The following is a 21,174-nucleotide window of genomic DNA, read 5'->3' as shown; positions in this document are numbered from 1 at the left end:
ACAAAAAGAGGAATGAGTGGATAAGGAAGCAGACAAGGGTTTGCGATGTAATAGAGTTTATTAAAAGCCTTAAATGGAGATGGGCTGGACACATAGCTCGAAGAAGAGACAATCGTTGGACAAATCTAGTCGTCCAGTGGTATCCAAGAAGTACAAAACGTCCACAAGGTAGACCTAGAGGCCGCTGGATCGATGAAATGATAAAGTTCTGCGGAAGTACGTGGCAACGCAATGCACAGGACCGAGAGAAGTGGAAGCAACTTGAAGAGGCCTTCATCCAGCAGTGGATAGATTCAGGCTGATGATGATGATACGTTGTCTGTCTTGATTTTCATATAAATCATTCTCCGCCTGTTAGTTTTTATTGGACTCATCTTCTACCAGATCTAATATTGCCTACCTACTAGAAAAACGAATTAGTAAAAATACAATTTATATGCATATTATTGTCTGATTTTTTCACAAAACGCTAATATTATATAAAAAGCAAATTATTCTGTTCGCTCTTAAGATGGGTATATTATCTATAGACCTCGATAGTGTGAATATTATTTTATCATGACATTTGTATGGTTGTTATCAAGTTGTTTATCATTCACCCAACTTATTAGGTCCGTGCTTTGGATCGACTACACATTGAAAAAAAACATGCATTTTTGACCTACAGTTTATTTTTTATTTGTTTTTAATATTTTTCAGGTAATAAAAATACTCTAAACTATTGATTATTAATATATGCTTGGAGCGTTATAGAGAATTTATTAAACTATATTTTAATGATATAATAATTACATTATGACATGCCATAGAAGATTAATTTAGCTATTTTTTTAGATACGTATTGATTATTTAAAATTTATTAAATTGTAATTTTAAAATTCACATACAAACTTATAATGGTCATTTATACATGTATATTTGAAATTATATAAAAAGTAATAAAATAGAGAAAACTCCGATCTAACATGTCTCATTTAAAAAAAAATAATTATAATAAGTGGCGGCACGTCCATATTATGCACTGCAAAACTACAGTACCCCCAAGCAAATTGAGAAAAATTTAATATTATAATATACATAAATTTATGTATATTATATGAAAATATCAATATTATTTAAGCGTGTTAAACTCGCCTGCGTACCGATACATCCAATATTAACAATTATCATACACCGCGATGAAAGTAATGCGTCGAGTAATTTCATGCAGTACCATTTTCGATAGAATTTACTCAAATGGGCGAAGGAGGGGCGCGAGGAGCGGCGCTCGCCGCTCAGAGCTTAGTCTAGTACTGCTGCTCTGGCAGTATTTTCGTGTTGAAAACGCTGTCGGGTACAGCGGGTCTGAGCTAGATGCGAGTCGCGACAGATGTTGAGAGCAACCAAAAGGTGATAGACCTTCTTTCAAGGAAAAAAGACAGCAGAATCAATTTTATAATGAAATAAAAACACTTATAATGTTTAATTTTAATAATTTTAATAATTTTCATGTTAATAGTAAAATATAATCCAAATAAACATTTATTTTTATTTTTAATCAACCGCAGCACCCCCAGATATAATAGCCACGAGCCGCCACTGTTTTTAATAATATTATATACATGATAGTCATCACACTAGAATTATTACAAATGCTTAATTATAATGAGCTCAATGACGATATGTAGCACATTATTTATATTTTATTGATTTCAGAGAATGTTCTAGATACAATAAAGCTACATTTTTCAAATAAAGGTAATATTAAACATTAAACACATTATTTATTAAACTGTAGAGTCGTACTTTTGAATATATTTTTGGTGGTTACACTATTAATATTAAATACTAGGTAGAGGTAGAAAACTATTTAATGAATAAATCATAAGACTTGAAAATGTAACATTTTCATTATTTTTTTAAATATGTATGGCTTACGAGGTGTTTTCATAGTATGTCATTTATGTAATATAAGCAATCTCAACTCACCAGAAATTTATACATATATTTTTCTTGTATTAACAATTAAAAAGTGCGAATGAGAAAATTAATTACAGTATTCTTCAGTAATATCACTCCGAAAAAAAGTTTTAAATTATTTTGAAGAAATTTAATAACTCTCATAGCATACGACCTGTTCAAGGACATTAATTTCTGCTAAATTTTGATAAAAAAAGTTGACTATTGAATTAATGAACCAAATTATTAAATAAAATTTTCTGTGTGACAGAAAGAGATTTCTGTCACGCAGAAAATTTTATTTATGACGTAGAAAAGTTAAGAAGCGTTTGAGTAAAAATGATTCTTTTAAATGGACTTATACTTCATGTTGAATATAAAATTTAACACGGAAAATGAGTCATTGTCATTAGTAATTGATATAAATATGAATTATTTATTATCAGTCATGCTATACATAAAATACATTATTATTTAAAGAGTAAATTTTCAGAGTTGTCAACAGATATTAAAATTTTTACATTTTATATTATTACGTTACTATCAATTCAAGGTTAGGTATGTCTCAAACGTGTTTTGATTTCATTTGACTATTTCGAGTGCTTAAAGTCAGACATCGTTATCTACAAAAAAGTGTTTTTTTTTTTTTTTTGAGATAACGTTATTTTACATTTACGGCTAGATGATAGTCAAACAACGTTATGTCAATCTAATTTCTAATTAAATCGTCAGTAAAGTTTAACGCTAACTACATTAGTTACCATTGTTTTCATATTTTTTTAAAACTATCCCTATAAATTTTAACATCACCATAAGCAAGATAAATGTACAATACACAATAAATTATAAAATATTAACATTAGGTTTTAAATAAACATTTCCCTTGTTAAGTTACAAGAATCTAAAATAACGATTTTTGGCTCTCCTGTAAAGTTGTACTTTTGTAGATAGTGTTGTTTGACACTAAGCCCTCGATTTTTTGTAGAATATATCCATAATAATATTACATTTTAGTGTTACAATATTGTGTGCATAAAATATGAATGTGATGATAATGTTCAATATGTTAATACTTCAATAAAATATTTTTTTATTTAAGATTAAATGAAATTTGTCATTTCAGATATTAAAAAAAATATATTGGCACATTTTCTAACCAATATACAAAATGAAAAACGCATTAATACTATTTATATAATCATCTTAAATAGTTACAACACATTATGATATCGCTTAGATCGTTGTGGCGTAAATAGTGTTCTTCGAACTAAAGTACACGTTTCGTTGCATTTTAGCATATTTATTTGGTATCCTAACCAATTTAATTTTTATAGGTTAAAAATTGTGTATTTTGGTTGTTGAATTATCTGGTTGTTCCTTTAGGTAGCCTCAAATCGGCGATGTAAATTCAGGTGATCCACGTGGTCGTTTATTTTGATGTAACCCAATTTTGACAGTATTCGTCCAGGATATGCTTTGAGCAAAAAATCCACAGTAACGTGATACGTGACCATTATTTTGTCACCACATAATAATATGCTAGTATACTTGATAAATTTGGGACTCAAAATGAAACATCTATTGATATTTATCGCCATTAAAACTATTTAAAGTAACACTGATATCTTCGACGAAAAAACGTTGCAATGATTCATCATCGAAACTTGACAATCGAACAGTGACTTTACGACAGTCCATGAATTACTCCTAAATTTTAAGTTACTCTCTTACCTACCGACTATTCTGCTGATTTACTCACTACAGTAAGAAAATTGGAACGATACATAAAAAAACGTACAGTATTCCTTTGTATGAAATATATTACTGGTCTATTTTATATCTAAAAATATTATGTCAATTAAAATAAAATAAAATAAAATACATAGTACTTAATCCACTCTTTTTCCAATTTTATTAAATATATAGAATATATTATTATATGTTACTTTTCAGCATTTTTTATGTAAAAATTGGAATAATATAAAATATAACCGAAGGTAAATTATTATGCTTGGATAATTCAATATAATATTTTTTCTTCACGCCAAAAGTACTTTCAAGATAAAATATACGCGGAAGCATCTTTTACCGATGCTTGAAGAAACCATTGCGTCTTTTTAATGTTCGTAGATACCATTTTTGTATTTATTATCAGACGGCTTACTTTTTTAACCTTTTCTGCGAAAAATATTCTTTCGAGGTGTGTTTCAAAAAAACTATCATGTTTCGAAAGTCAATGTTATAAGTTTATTGGACAGTTTACTATGGTTATGGAAATATGTAAGGGCTGGTCGAAAACAATAACAGAATTATGTAGTGTAACATATTATTAATTATAAGGCTACAGCGTGAAAAAGAACTACTACATATCCAAGTAGTATTATAAACTGAATACAAAATTTTTTGTGTTTAAAATAGTTGTAAAATACAAGTTTTTTCACAGTATCTCCCAGGATGATTAGCTTAGAAATTCCATCATGGATTTTTTTTCTATCCTCATACATTGGAGAAAATGCGGAATTTATGTTAAGAAAATGATTTCACATGGTTTTCGTGAAAACGTTACATTAAAATTTCCAAAAAAATCAAGTGTCGGGTTCTTCGGCAATCGGTATTATATCCTGAATATGAGTACTGACAAATTTAATTTTCTTGTAAATAATTTTGCCATTCTATAAGTAGGTAGTGTTTATAAAAATTAACTTTTGAATACTGCTAATTTTATTTACTTCCATTAAAATTGGTTATATCAATGATCTGGTAGGCTTTTTAGGTACCTACCACTGGATGATGCGATTTCATTCTGCGATGATTGGTTCTTTTAGTTATTCTGCGTATCTATTTCCACTTCAAGATTTTTTTTTTCGAACCATGTTTGTTATGCCTAATATGCATCTTTCCATATCGCATTGTGTGACGTCTTTGGAACTTTTCTTGGCTATGTTATGCACCCGTACGTTAGCATTGGGAGCATTAGCATTACGCTACAGGAATAATGGGAGTTAATCATGGGTCTTAAATATTTTATTCAGACGTCTATATTATGCACTCCATTTAAAAAGAAAATAATGTACTATACAAATATTTTTTGAACTATTAGAAAACGTATTGATACCATATTTTTCAATTTGGAAAGCTATTGAAGACTCAAAAGTACTATTTGTATAGAATTTTAACAAGAAATAACGTTTTCAACAATTAATTCGATTATTTATTAATGTTAAATAAATATTTCTTCTAAGTATTTTTAAAATACAAATTAGGTACGTGTATAAATAAAGATAGGACTGTTTCCGTAAAAGAATTATTGGTGCTTGATTTTTTAAATAAGGAACAGAATATTCCTTTAGGCACGTACCATAAGTGGGTATATATTATTTATGAACGTGCTTTATAAGATACTTAAAAGAAAGCTATGCGCAATAAAGTTTTAATTCCAACCTAAATAAAATGTACATAATTTTAACGGTGGTATTAGAAGAATTTTAAATCTGAAATAATCTCTTTTCGGCATAACGTTGCGATTAATTTTCCCATTGAATCATTTAAAGGTGCCTCATATTTTATCATTAGCATTCACGGAAAGATCCATAATTAATTCGCTTAAGTCTTATACCAACATTAAAATACGACCAGGATCTATTGAATGAATTGAATTTCAGCTAATTCCGTAGATTTATTAGCAAGCGAGCCAATGTTTTAAGGAAATGTTAGAAGACACTGGAATAATGGGTCACTATAAGTAATCATTACCTAAGTAAATTTGAAGCTTCGTGTACCTACATTAATTCCAATCTAGAAATTGTATACCTAATAAGCATTTAAATTGTTATGTCATTATTTTGATACAGCAAATTGGTATATTTTTGAATATTTATCTTGAATGGGGCTTAATTTATTGAAATTTATCAAATAATGATAATTGAGTGAAACTGGACAAAGTTATTTCTCAACAAGTATTAATTTAATGGTAAAAAGGAAAATATTCAGTCAAACTGAAGGAATGCTAATAATAATTGGCCGTATTGAAAAAACAGTTTTTCATAGTAAAGTCAAAATCACTAACCTACTGATTGTATCATCATCATCAGGAAACATTCTCTTAGTTCTACCCTTATTGACATTAAATGGTAAGCAGAGCTCAGTGAAAAACTGAGTGGTATTCTTGATTAGGTCCATCCATATCAACAGAGGTCTTCCACCTTCTTTTATACATTTGGCCTGACAAAATGTCATGAGTTTTTTAGGGTGTTAGGTTCCCCGTGAGTTAATGTTAGAACATTAGATACAAACTAATCGAGAAGAGCCTATTTTGAATTTGGAAGTTGCTGATGAAAAAAATATTTGTTTATTTAGCCATCCAGAACTAAATTATTGATATGTTTAGTCATTGTTTTTCTTTTGATTTTACCGCCCAATTCTTGAATATATATATCCTCGGAAAATTTTTGTAGACAAGACGTTGCACAAGATTTATTTTAGTTGTTTGTGTAATGCTTTTGCTCTTCCAAATTGGTTTCTGTTTCAAAAGAGAATTTTTTGCCAATACCTTTTTATTTTTGATGTAAGCCTCATATCTACCTTTATCTGAGATATGTGACCCGAGATAAATATATTTACCGACCGCTTTTACATATGTATATCTCTATGCCTATATAGATAGTCATTGTATAAAGTCAAAAATCAAAAGTCTTCTGATTTAAGGGTTCCACGCATCTACCACACAATAATATGGTATTAGATAAGTTTGTGTACCTCGGTTCCGTAGTAACTAATAAAATTTTTATTAGTGAAGAAATAAAATAGAGAGTCATAACGACACGCGGATTCTATTTTGGTCTACAAAATCAGTTCTCGACGAACAACAACTCTGATATTCAAGACATTGATTCGACTAATACTAAATAACGAGTCAGAGTATTGGACTCTCACCGAGATAAATTATTTGCGTGCGCTCGATATATTTGAGAAAAATGTGCTACGTAGGATATATGGACAGTCAGACAGGATATTGACGTATTCGATATAATCTAGAGCTTTGCAACCTCTTCCAAGAAAAATGTATCTTCGCATTTGTTTTACTTGATGTACTCCGATTGGCAGAGCATGTAGTAAAAATGGACACTACCTTACCGCCGAGGAGAATCAGGATTCTGGTAGACACCGGTGGTTGGACGGTATCAAAAAAGATACTAGAGCGGTCGGTGTAAATATATGGAGGGCACTGGCTCAGAATAGGGAGAGGTGAAGTGAGTTCTTAAATGAGGTTAGAATCCGCCTTATTTCTAAGGTTACTGAGAATGCTAACGTGAAGTAGCAATTATTCAATTTAGATTTAGCTAATTTAACATTGCCAGCGCGGTTTACAACTAAATACGTGTAAATATTATATTCGTCATATTATTACATTTCAAGTTATTTTAAATAAATTTAACTTGCCCATGAATGCTTTCATGTTCTTTGATTCCTTACAAAAACTAATCTGCCACTAGTATTGCCAATTGGAAAAAAATATCTGAGATTATACAAATGTTTCGAATATTGGTGTATTATACATTTTGTTTAAACGGATATTGCTTTATAAATTCGTAAAATATGGTATAATTAGCTTACTCGGTGTAGTTGAAGGTATTTTTTCTATAATATCCTCTTCTTCTTACGCTATTTTTTATTTAATGACAATACTGTCACATAATATTCTATCAGTTATACTAATATTTTGAATTTATAATTATTTATAATGATGTCTGTAAATTAATAAATTTGAATTTGAAGTATGAAACCCACATTAAACAATTATCCCAAATTACCATGAAGGTAGTATCCAATTTAACGAAAACTAAATGAAATAGAAAACCGCTATATCACATTCGTAAGATATTTTTTTAATTAGCAATAACCCATGACGTCTTACGTGACAAATAATGGTTTCATGGTAAATGCTTAAGTCAGTTTTGTTGCAGGTTGCAGCTGAGATAATCGGTTTTGAAAGAAATCACAGTTTTCAAAATGTTTAGAAGTTAATTGGTGTATCTTTTGTTTTACTTTTTACATTATTTATTTATAATTAAATGTTTCGTATTACTAGTACTTTTACTTAGTTTACAATTTAAGCTATTTCAAAAAAATACAATATCGTTTTATTTTGCTTACGTGTGACAAAATCTTTTAGAAATAAAAATGGGCTCAACTCTTTAGACACATTGGCATTCAAATCTTAATTTTTGTAAAAACGCGACTTAAGAACTTTTACTTGCAACCACAGAACTACCTGAGCGTGCGTTTTTCAACCTGTGCCTCACCTCACATTATTGCTAGTACGTTATTTTAGACATATTTCTTTTGAAATATTAAGAATTAAGATAAAAGTCGAAAAAACTTCTACTATAATAATATACATAATCATATGGAGAAAATAAAATAAATAAATAAGTAAAATATTTTGTTCAAAAAGATAAATGAAAATACATTTAAAACAAAAACACAGTACTAGTTACATAACAAGTCACGGTGGAACTGGCAATGCATCAATTTACAGGATAGCTTCCGGTTCGGCCCGATGAATGGCTGAAATAGGTTTGGGGAAGGTATACAATATGTTACATGGTTCCACCATGAGCTCTGATTTAAATCTCACCATACTTGCAAAGTGAGGAGTTTTTCAAGTTCTACCTATACATTATAACATAAGCTCACCCGGAATGGCCACAATTTACAATACACGCAGTATTTGTATTGTAAATCAGTATAAACATTTTAGTCTACAAGCTGTAAAAGTATCATCAATACTTATCTTCTAGTTTTTGAATTAAAACAATTATAATATTACTATATATCGATGGAAGTTTTAGTAATATTTCATAATATTATAAAGCAGTTTTACTATGTACCCTCAGTTGATTTAAATAATTTATCCGTGTGGAAAATGTGGATGTAATAAATAAAATGAACCCTGTATAATAAAAATAATATTTTGTACCACGAGTAAACGTCACACTTCAGAAAACATTACCTTAGACAAGGTAAAGTTTGTATCCTTACTGTAATTAGGTCAACTGTATACAATCTTTTGTCTGGAGTTACGAAAGGAACTGATGCAATCTTTAAGCGATAGCGATGCATACAATGAGTTTTCTAAGAATTATTGTTAACAAGATCTAGCAAAACATATTAAGTACTTCGAAATTGCGATAATAAAATACTTTTATTTAAAATATTTTTATTTAAATTATTTCAAATCTAAAAGTAAGTAATTAATTATCATTGACAAGAGTTTGTCAGTTGTATACAATAAATAATATCAGTACCTCTTTATAATCCTATATTTTGAAATATTATTATCATTATTTTTTATTAACTTAAATAAAAATTGTCATTTTTTTTTTTAAATTTTTTGAATATTAACATTTTTACAGCGCTGGTATATAATATATAATATTATAATCAAACTAGGTATTGACTCCATAACCCCGGTAGAGGAGCCAGTAATTTACACAATTGGATAAGAGGGGCGTCATTTTTAGTTATTTAAATCATTAAAGGATATTTTTTTATTTAAAATTCGTTTATAGGATATCGAGGAATGCAGTTTTTTTTATCTCAAAGAAGGGTATGTCGGGTTTCCGCAAGGGTCACATTGCTTTTAAGTAGGATTTATTAGGAATAAAGTCAGGAGAAAACCTTTTTACTGTAAATGCGTGGAGATACATTATTGTCGCGCTAACACAGTATAAAATCCATAGAATAGTAGTGAATTACATAGTATATCCATTATACTTTTATCAATACTTATACATACGTGAGAACATATTATTATTATCTCAATAATATTATATGTACTCGCCCATTTTTAAAATACGCTCGAATGTAATTGTTCTTAAATAATATTAATTATTAAATACCTAACCCGGCTTCCCACGAGGTCGCTTCATTGATCAACATACTTATATTTATCATACTTAATAAAATAATACTAGTTACATTTTTTAATATCAAAAGAACGATATCTACTATTTAAGCATACGATATGTCAAAATAAAAATAATTCTGACACCAGTAAAAGTCAAATAAAAGAATACCGAATTAAAAACGAATCCAAAATATACAAACTTTATCTTAAACTGTAGATGTGAATTTAAAAAGAATTGTAGGAATAAGCAAACATACTTTGAATATTATATCATATAATTACATATTATATAGATTAGAATCTAATAACAGCAACTAGGTGTTGATTTTAAATACCTCGTTAGATGAAGAAAAACTAAGAAAATCAGATTTTTCAAACCACCTAGTTTGAAAATAATCGTGAAAGAAACACTTTAAGCTTCGAAATTAACCAAATTCCTAGTAATAAATAAAAATATTAACAATCCAATTACATAATTATTAATACGTACCTACCTATTCTCTTACGCAGAGTTTACAATGTTTTAAAATTAAATGTTGCATTCCTCTTTTATGAAAATTTTGTTAGCTATCCTTTCTCATATTATATATCATTTTACAACGTTTTTCTTAGCTCGTATTCGTATTTTTCTGGTGGTTCTTTGTCCGGTACAAATCTGCAATCGATTTTTAACTAACTTCTCGACTAGTTAGACATTTGAAACTTTTAGAATATATTAGAACACGATTTCAATGCATTTTTTAATACATTTAGCCATCTTTAAGTAGAATTGAATTAATTTTAAGTTAATTCTGTGTTGTATAAAAAGTTATTTCGACATCATTATTGGTTGTTAGGGGTCTGGGGTCCTAGTAACAAAATTGTTAATATATACGTGCGTTACTATGGAAATCAATATGATATGTCAAAATGACATTTCAATATTATTTCTATCAAGTACATTTTTTTTGATCGTTTAAGCTAGTCAAGTCAAATTTATATGATTCAACAGAAAATTTAAAAACGTTGGATATAAAAAGTTCTTTTTATCTTGTAATTATTTCATGTAGAAATGACAATATTATTATATTGTATAAATGCAAGGTAAGATGTATTAATCATAATGTGCTCGGTCGGGTTCAGCAGCTCTCTCGGCTTAAGTCAACAAATACGACTGCTTGTCACCAAATTATATAGTACGAGTATGTCTCCTGGGAGTCGAAATATATTATGTTCTGGAGACTATCTGCTATGAGAACAGATGACATTTGGCTGACAAGACAGGTGAGAGTCACTCAGCTGAGTATCTGAATAAGCATAGAAATCCAAAGAGGTAATGCGGTCGCAGTTTTGGGTTCTCTTGGGTACCGGAGCAGATATTTTCCAAACTAAAGGATAACTGGCTTATTATTTTTATTGTTATTATTGCGTATAGTGTAAATAGAATGTGTGTCTTTTTAACTGCTTTTGTCAATAAATAATATTATTGTTAATTTTTTTTTAAATTAAAAAAATTCTGAAATAAAAATAATTTATTATTTTATGACATTAAAAAGTAGAAAAAATGTACGCTATCATGGTAAACAATTATATTTTTCTTCTTATAATATAAAATGTAATAAACCATCAATTAATAGCAAAATATATTAACTAAATCTAGTGGTGTAATTTGCATTGCGGTATATCAAAAACGAGATGGTGATCGATTGCATAATATCTAACAAAAATACATATTATTTTTCGATGAGTGTTTGACTCAGAGCACAAAGCTAAGTAGGTTAGCAAATGTCTAATACCAATTATCTTAAAAGAATATTAACTTTAACCTCTTATTTATGAAGGAAATATTATGCTTCGGTTAGGGACTAAAATGATAATTAATATTTTTAAAGACGCTTAAATTCAATTATGGATGCAATAATTATTATAATCTTTTTATTATTAAAGTTTTTAATATTTAAATACTCAACACGATAATAAACGCAGTTGATAAGAATTTATTAATTTCTCTCTGTGCTGACAATCAGCTTAGATGCATACTATACATTTTATTTTGTTTTAATTTTGCTAATTCTTGTGTCAAAAAAATATTTAAAAAATGACATGTCATAAGACGATAATATTTAATATTTTTCATGAAATATTGCAGTGCTTGTGCTATTCTGCGGAGAAAATTTTTGGCTTAGGGCTCTCTTTAAAATCAACAATTTATATTTAAAAACACCTTTAAAACTCAACAAAATTATTTTGCATAATACAAGCATTATTATTTGGCTAATTTTAGGTGCTTTCTTGGAAATGGGAGGCTTAAACTTTCGATAAGCCAAGAAAATTAACAACATTCAAAAATAATTACACTTCTTAGGAGATTTGCATTTACAGCAAATGAAAAAAAATCAAGGTAAATATTTACTTCATTAATTTTCACGCAAAACGATCCGTGACCTTTTAAGGGTTTCTTCGCTATCATCCCTTGCTGGAATATTAGTTGAAATGAAAACGTGCGTAATAGCATTCAGTTACGGAAACTGTTTTGATCTCTTCATATACGAGTACAATATGTTTGTATTTATACAGGGCGTTTTGGCATCAATAGTTACATAAATATTTATTCCTAGATTCTTTGAACTAGGAATGATGAAAAACAAAAGATAATAATAATATATTATTATCATGTAGTCGGTACATTGAAGCAAACAAATCATCTGTAAAACAAATAAATAGAAAATAGTTGACAATAAAATTGATGAATTTGGAAATGCTAACGAAAACTAGAATAATACACTCATAGAGTAAATGAAATTACAAAATTTAATGAATACGTTGATAGATATTTACCATAATATTTTAATGAAGTAATAAAATCGTTTTTATTCCTCTTATTAGATTTTATTAGTGATTTTGGTTTTCAAAATAGGTAATAGATTACCCAAAATATTTTTTGCATTTTAATTGATTAACTGATTGTCTTGAAGATGAAACGAGAAATATAATAGTTAATTCAAGCTAACTGTTTAAGAAATGTAAATTTAATTAGCCTAAAGACATATTTTCAAATGTTAAATAAACCGACAGAGCCATCTCTAAGTATTGAATTAAGGATTTACATATACATAAATAATAAAATGATGTATCCAAGTCTATCGAATCTTCTACATCTTAAAGGTTTGATAATTCAAAACTTTTTGGTACGAAGTTTGATGGTGTTTGTTATTGAGATCTTTGAACTGTCTACTTCATTATAATAAATTATGAAGCGACTAATTGTTTCATGACAATGCCTACCTATCGTTGAATTAATTGTGTACTGAGTATATAATTATATCCACAGTAGATAACGTTCGGGTGGCCTAGTAAATAAGAAGCCCAACTAACGAAGCCGTAGATTTTTTCAGAGAAAGATCGATTCCTGGTGGGACCACTGTTTTGTAAAATTTATATTTTAGTGCATGTCGTTTTTTATAGTGAAATATTAAAGGTAGGTATACTTAATATGCTATGTTGAGTGAATTTTATCTGCAACATATTATTGAAGATGAAACAAAATTAAAATTCAAGTGCGTAAATATGGCTGTCTTTCTAAATATTTTAGTCATATTTAGTCATAATTTACAGCCTAGATTCTTTCAACTGACACCCTTCGCTACTGGGGAATATATTAAAAATACTTTGAACCAGTTTTTAGATTTTATAATTTCCAAACTGAACCGACTCAGGTTAATCGTACGTTTTTATTTTAAACTGGGAAATTTTGTACGATTAACTGATCAAATTCTTAATAATTAAATTGGCCAAAAAGACATAGTCACATAACCAAAATTATGTAAAAGATATTTCAGAAATGCGGCAGCATAAGGATTAATAACAAATAAAGTAGCTTATCTAAATTACTTTACTCTACTTACCCTTTAAAATACTTATTAATGGTTATTATTATTGTATTGGTTACTGGCCTAAATATTGGGTCAGTAAATTCTATACCATGGATGGCGAACCTTTTTGAGAAGTGTATCAAATTTTGTTCATTATTTTATTTAGTACTAGTTCGTGGGTCACTAAGTCACATATTGTTTTAAAATATATCTATAAAAGAAAATAGGGCCCCGCAGGCACCTTTTTTTTATTAAAGAAAAATTATTTGTACCCCTCCGAATATTAAAAAACATGAAAAAATAATAATAGTATATGTCGATATAGGAATAATGTATTATTCAAGTACCAAACTTCATTTACCTACGTTTAAAATAGTTGTGTCGAATAAAATAAATAAACACAAATTTATCATTAAAGTCGCTTTACTTAACTTGGTTACCGTCCACTTGGATACCAATTGATTTATTTAAGAATGTTCATTTAATCTGAAGAATCCGGTACTGAATTTGATAAAATTGTTTGCATGGCAAATTACACACACAGTCGTTTTATTCTTTTTAATCACAAATTTGTTTGATATAGTCTGGAACTTGTATCGTTTGTTTTTATTTTTTTAACCGCCGACACAGGGCTACAACTAAAAATATTTATATTTATGACACAATAATTTGAGAAAAAAATCTTATTAACGTACTTGATATACATATATATTATATAGATAATAATATATTATAATATAGTATGTAGATGAGAAACTTGTTAAACACTTCTAGACACGTACGACAAGGCTGCCATTTAGTTCAGCACTGATACATCAATGATACGATAGAAAATTAGCTAGCCAATGTCCACATGGAAATATTTTTTTATAAATTCGACATTAGATATATATACTTTATGATTATAATATTTTTGGTTGTCTGTTCTCTCTTTTATGATATATAAAATAAGTTTATAAAAATCAACGGGTGGGTCTTTTAAAAAGCCTGCGTGGGTCAGCGTTTGACCCGCGGGTCATAGGTTCGCCATCCCTGTTCAATACAGTAAATTTAAAAATAAGGCGGTTTATTTTACAGACGTGAATACTTTACGTGAGGTTTGTATTTTATATCCCAACTTTTTAACCTGCACGTGTCATGTGCGAAAATATTAAATTTTGCTTTCATAAAAATCTGGTTGCTATTATTTTAACAAGTGAGCAAATTAATAAGATAGAAATGCGAAAGCCAGTTCTCATGGATCAAGGTATTGAAGTTTTTATTTTGTGACTAAGTTTAATGGATACTATTGTTAGGTAAAACCAATCATCAATACTTATGTATACAATCCTGAGTTTTAAAAATGACGAAGGTAAAATAACATTTTGTGCATTATACAATTTTATGTACAATATAATAATATAATTTTTACGTAAGGATATTAAATTTAACTTTTGAAAAATTAATATTTTGAAATAAAATTCTACAGCTGGTGCTTTCTTTGACTATGACCTGCTATCATATCGCATATTTTATTTTAAATAAGGGTTTGTTGGCCTTCTTTCAAATTCTGTTAAAAATCTTTACAATTTTAACAAGCTCTTCTGCCTTCTAAAAGACATCTGAAACTCGAAACTTTACTCTACGTCGCTCAAATTTAAGGCATTGTAACATTACGTATGTAATGTTCTCCAGGAAATCACATTTACCGCAAACCTGAGAGTCGCTTCACTTCATAAGAAGATAAAACATTTTACACATTGTGTGAGTCTAACTTTAGTATCAATATTATCTAATTTTTGCTTTGAGGTGATTCGAAAAACCAAGGTAGTGGGGTTAAGATAGTATAGATTTATTCCACTTTTCCTTTTCTAAAAATGCCCTGTGATGGGAATCTATCTATATGATTTGCCACCTTTTCTTTATGGAGTGATTCCAGTCCAAGCATTATGAAATCCATTGATATGACGTACCTGATTGCCCAGCACCCTTTTCTAAATCATCCGCTTTTCATTTCCTTCAATTGTCATAATAGGTGACTGAATCCACTGAAGACATATTTTTACCCCAATATTTTGTTTGCCTTTGATGTGGTCATACATGAAATTATTTTGATAGGCGACAGTTTAAGAGCATACTTCAGTGAAACGGCAAATAATTGTCAACAGTAGGTGCGACGAAATTTCTCACTAGTCGCCAATCGGAGACAGATGGTCGAGGTGTCTGCACGTCGATTTGTTTTGTCATGGCGTCGGATGAAAATATTCTTAAATCGTGTAAAGATGACTAAAAAGCTTTACGTATGTACTTAAAAAAGAAAACATGTCAATGAATATACTATTATTATTAGTAATGTAACAATAAACATACCATTAAATGGACGCATGTTGGATTTATATGACAAATTATATTTCGTTCGGCACGCGTCATTTGCACAATCCGCGCATCGCCTAGCCACGATCTTTTTAGACTATGCCTCAACTGAAGTATATCCTTAACAGATGAGGATACTTTGGATATTCGTTTATTTGAGTTGATTGATATAATTATAATGTTGATTTATGAACATTTATGTGTGCGTTGCAACGCAGCACGACTTTGTATGACAGTGTAATGTAGATGTGCATTCTGCCGAGGCCTACAATGTGCTAGTTGAGTCAGTGGTGCTAGAGATATTATGATTTTATAATTGTGTAATAAATAAAACGAATAGCAGCAGCGAGCTGTTGTGAACCACTTGTGGAGTCTGTTAATATTACAGCAAGTTCCCCAGAGAACTCATTGCTAAGCATATAATTTATTGCGTCGTTTACTGCAATATGTTCAGTTGTCATTCTCGGAATTATTGGGTCTAGCGTCCAACTCTTGTTTAAACCTTAGATTGGTGTCACAAAAGCTGCTCTTTCTATATAATTTTCTTTTGATCCGCTGTTAAACATTGGGTCTAACCTACATATTATTATCTCTCCTTTAACATTTTTTTCATGAATTTATTAAATTTTGTGAATGCCATATTTGATTTGTAGCCATATTATGATAGACGTGATTTTTTAAAAAATCTAACCAATTATAAATAAAAATAATATAAATCTTCCCTAAATATCATTTAGTCAAATGAATTGAAATAATACTGCTACAATAATAATTGGTTATTTTATAAATATCCGAAAATGTGGCTATACATTGGGCGAAATGCAAAAAAACACAAAATAAACTTTTGATAAAGATCCAGACAGGAGCACGTATTGTTATTGAGGTCACCAAGTTGATGAAATGGTAATGAGCTGTACATATCGATCGGTAAATGAACATATACAGTCATACAGTGATAACCGAATGGCATTAAACGACTACAGAGCCTCTCTAAAACTCTTTGGATCAACAAACTCATCAAGTTTGGTAGAAATACTTTTCAAAGAACCGAGAAGAGTGAAAAAAGCTAGATGACTGTTTATTTACCAGTAGATCGATACTACTTTATGACGATGATAATATTGTATAATATTACTATGTGCCACAGAGTTGTCAACTTTATTCATCAAAAATTTGCCGCACGAGGTAAAAGATTATGCTATTTTGACATGACAAAATGATAAATTTATTTATTAAATTTGCTTCATAATATTATATAGCCCAATTTTGTTTGACGACAAATTGCATTTATAAATTGTACTTGTGCGATAGAATTATAGGTATTTGGTTTTAATTCGTCAAATCAATAGAATATCGAAGCTCCCAATGTTGTAAAAAGTTTGCCGATCTATGTTATTGAGAAACAAAAACTAAAAAATACATTTAATTGTGAAATTATATATACAGAATCCTTAATTTAACCCAATTAAAATAATTATTTATCTTTTAGGATACATTTTTTTTTTAAATCGTAACCATAATCGTATTAACGATTGTGTTCATTTGAAGGTTGCGCTAAATCTTCAATATATTTAATTATAGTACCACATTATATTAATTTATTAATAATGATATTACTGGATACAAAATATTAACAACCTAAATGCTTGAGTCACCCTATTGTTCTAGAAGGGTGATGAATCATATTAAATAACAAGTAGGTTATCAGTAAAATTGATAACAGTAATAAAATACTTCAATATATTCATATTACTTTGGTTAAGGCTTTCAACTCAAATACGAAGTATATTATTACTATCGCGTACTTTTACATGATATTTGAAAGTAGGCAAACTTGCCTAACATCATTTTAGGAAGCAATAATAAGTTTTCGATCCCGTTATAAAATAATATCCTCGATATGAAAGATCATACCATAAAATATCATATATGGTAACGGAGAATTGGGTATATAATATCATATGTGGATGCTGATATTTAGTTTTCCAACAAGATTTGTCTACCCTTATTTGATATCCTTCGATGAGCAATATGCTTCAGTCCAAGGCAAATAAAATGAAAAATGATAGGCATGATCGAGGGGAGGATGAGGATGGTGTCCTCTATATAATATAAAAATATTGTTGTCCCAATGAAAAAAATATTTTTATATTTATCTTTGTTTTACTTAGCTACACAAAATATATAGTTTCTACCCAGAAAACATAGATAACCTTGTTACAATAATATACTATGAGGATAGTTTTTTTTTCTTCAATATTATGTTTTATAACATGTTGACGCTTTAATTTACTAATTCTTACTAAAATAATCAGTTGTAAGTATTAACAATAATATTACAAGTAGTAAACTAAAAAATATCTATCGGACAGTTGGGTGGCAACATTTTTTCCTTATAAGCTGTTTCTATCTTGGTTATCTTTGATCTAATTGTCATAAATCGGCAAGTGTATCAAGCACTCTATTTTTAAGACATTACAAACTTATCTTTTTCAACTTTTAATATATTATGCTAATAACTAATAAATACTCACAATATATATATATATATTACATATTTTAAAATTCCAACTTACCCCTGCTGAATTGGTTGTAATTCTTGATAACATTCTCAGCATTTTTTCTCGCAATGTAAAACCATTCTGAAGTATTACTTAGGTATTTATATTCTACAGCCAAATCCTTTACTAGAATAGGCCCCTCGGGTAATCGATACGCGAAGGGACAAAACAGCTGATAATCCTTGTATTGATACTGATCGTAGCAATTGCCAGCTGCGAATATATCGTCATCGAATTCTACCATAGAGAAAACACTAGCGTGTAGTAAGTATTCAGAATGCATCACATCTGGTCCAGCGTACTTCCATAAACGAGTTAGCATATTGGCTCTGTTTACAGCTACATCAGCTTCTACTCGAAACCTTTCTTGCGCGTATCTATCAACAACCCCTTCCCCTAAATTTAGATCAGTCCCAGCGGTACAATTCTCGCCTAATAAATGCTGAGACTCAACTATTCTCAGAAAACGAGTAACGATATCTGCATGCCCCTGAATCTTAATCGTGCCATCGTCCGTAATTTCACTGACAGTTTCCTCCTCGGGATACACCATATTATCAATATCGTCTTCGGGCGGATCTGTACTCATTATATCGGAATCAGCGTCGTATTTTATATCGTTTTTCTTTTTAGACCTATTTTTAAAGTTAATAAAAGAGTGAACGCTCTCTAGGGAAGATTTTGGAGGTGGTCGTTCCAGAATATTATTCTCCGCAAAAGCGTTATTGTTGAATTTATCTTTTTTAATGGCGTCGCCGTTGCCGTCGCCGTCGGTATCTGACTTGACTACAGTCGTGGGCGTCGATGTAGAATTATAGGCAGTCGTGTCTTTATTATGTTGCGAAAATATTGTCTCCGGAGTTGAAATAGCGACGTGTTGCTCCACCGATTTATCATCGAAACGTTTATTGTCTGGCGATTCATTTTGTTTATCATCTACGAGAATTGTTTCAAGCCCCTCAGGGCTTGCTGTGAAGCCAAAGAAAGATCTCAGGTCGTATTTATCTTCCTTAAAGTTTGTTTTTCGACCGTTTTCTTCTGATTGTGAGGGGACTCGGGCAGGGGTGCTATCATTACTTTTCACTTCCAACTTTTGACCAGGGGCGATTATCGAGAGCGATTTGATGTCTGTACCTGGAAATAAAAAAGTAAACGCCATTAAAACGGAATTCACATAAAAATACCATAATTTTTTAGCAAAGAGTAAAATTTTAGAAATTGTACTCATCCCTACAGGTTTTATAGATAATAAAACGTCAAAATGTAATAAATGAAGGGTTGTTGGAATGAAAATTCTATTGTTCTTTTATATAATATTTTTCGTGAAGGCTTATCTCTTTGGTTACATATTCATAATATGCCTATTATACTGCAATCTTATTTTTCTTACAAAGCATATAGAAATATTTTATGAATCACTCTGTTAAATATATCATTAATTCTACTCAAGCTCACAATTTTCTATACCCAGAAGAATAATAACTAATAATATGTTAGAATGATTGCTGAGCTTAAATCAATATCAACCAACTAAATTTAAAATGGTGATACATTTATTGACACGAAAAAAAAATTTATAAAAAATGTTCCATGAAAATGATAGATAATAAATTAACAGCACGTATCATGCCAGTTCATAGCAAAATATTATAAAGGTGAATCATACAATAAAACAAATATTAAAAAAAATTGATGACCGAATGGAATTTGAATACACAACATGATGGGTGAGTTCTCTCAACCAATTATTAATATATAAACCCAATAAGGCTTAATTGGTCAAATACGTATAAAAGTGATAAGAGGTTGAATCCTACCTACTGATTATTATTTTTCTATATGTTTATGAGGATTTAAAATAATCTATTTTTGATAAAAAACACTATATTTTTAAATCTAATATAATTATACATATTCCTTTATAAAATTCAATTTTATTAAAACTAACTATTTAATAATATTTAATAAACTAATTTTTATAATCATTATTGATTTTTGTAAGTTGTATGTAATGAATGGACATACGTATTAAATATAAAATACAACTATGGATGAAGCCTTATTTATTTTTGTATCATAAAACTTATTTTAACTCTACGCCATAAGTAATACTAATCATATTATTAACACATTTGTATATTAATTATCAAGAACCATAGTGATGATTTATCAATATTCGATATTTTCACAATGATACAATATTATATTATGTTCACTTTGGTTCTTTCTGTGAGTTTTATTCGTTATACATTTTATTTCATGTGTAGAAATATTGTACGCAAAGTAAACGTGTGCTTTTAATTAATTTTACCTAACATATCATGATATTCAGCCTAAGTATGTACATTTTGTCAAATAATTGCACACAAAACATACCTTTTTTGGTATCTGATTAGATATTTAATTATTTGTGGCCAAAGGCTTCCGTTATTGATATAAGATCAACCCTTTTCTCCGGTGACCGTATTTAACAAACATTGGACCAAAGATTAGGCACACGAAGATTATACCTACTGTGAATAAACCCCTTGAATTTGGAGTTTTCATTATAATTATATTAATT

The 21,174-nt window shown here is 29.3% G+C and overlaps 1 protein-coding gene across 1 annotated transcript in view; it reads right to left on the bottom strand.

Annotated features, from left to right (window-relative positions):
* Positions 1-19,200, bottom strand: part of LOC147072116 (metabotropic glycine receptor) — a 457,878-nt gene extending 438,678 nt beyond the window's left edge. Inside the window, exon 1 of the mRNA XM_085946632.1 lies at positions 18,627-19,200. Coding sequence (XP_085802758.1) covers positions 18,627-19,200 — 574 coding nt within the window. The remainder of the gene's footprint in view (positions 1-18,626) is intronic.
* Positions 19,201-21,174: the final 1,974 nt, after the last annotated feature.

The sequence above is a fragment of the Rhyacophila brunnea genome, unplaced genomic scaffold, assembly GCF_057557595.1.
Source record: "Rhyacophila brunnea isolate RB1 unplaced genomic scaffold, BYU_Rbru_1.0 scaffold_2, whole genome shotgun sequence".
In the NCBI taxonomy this organism is placed as follows: domain Eukaryota; kingdom Metazoa; phylum Arthropoda; class Insecta; order Trichoptera; family Rhyacophilidae; genus Rhyacophila; species Rhyacophila brunnea.
This window is presented reverse-complemented; position numbering and strand designations above follow the sequence as displayed.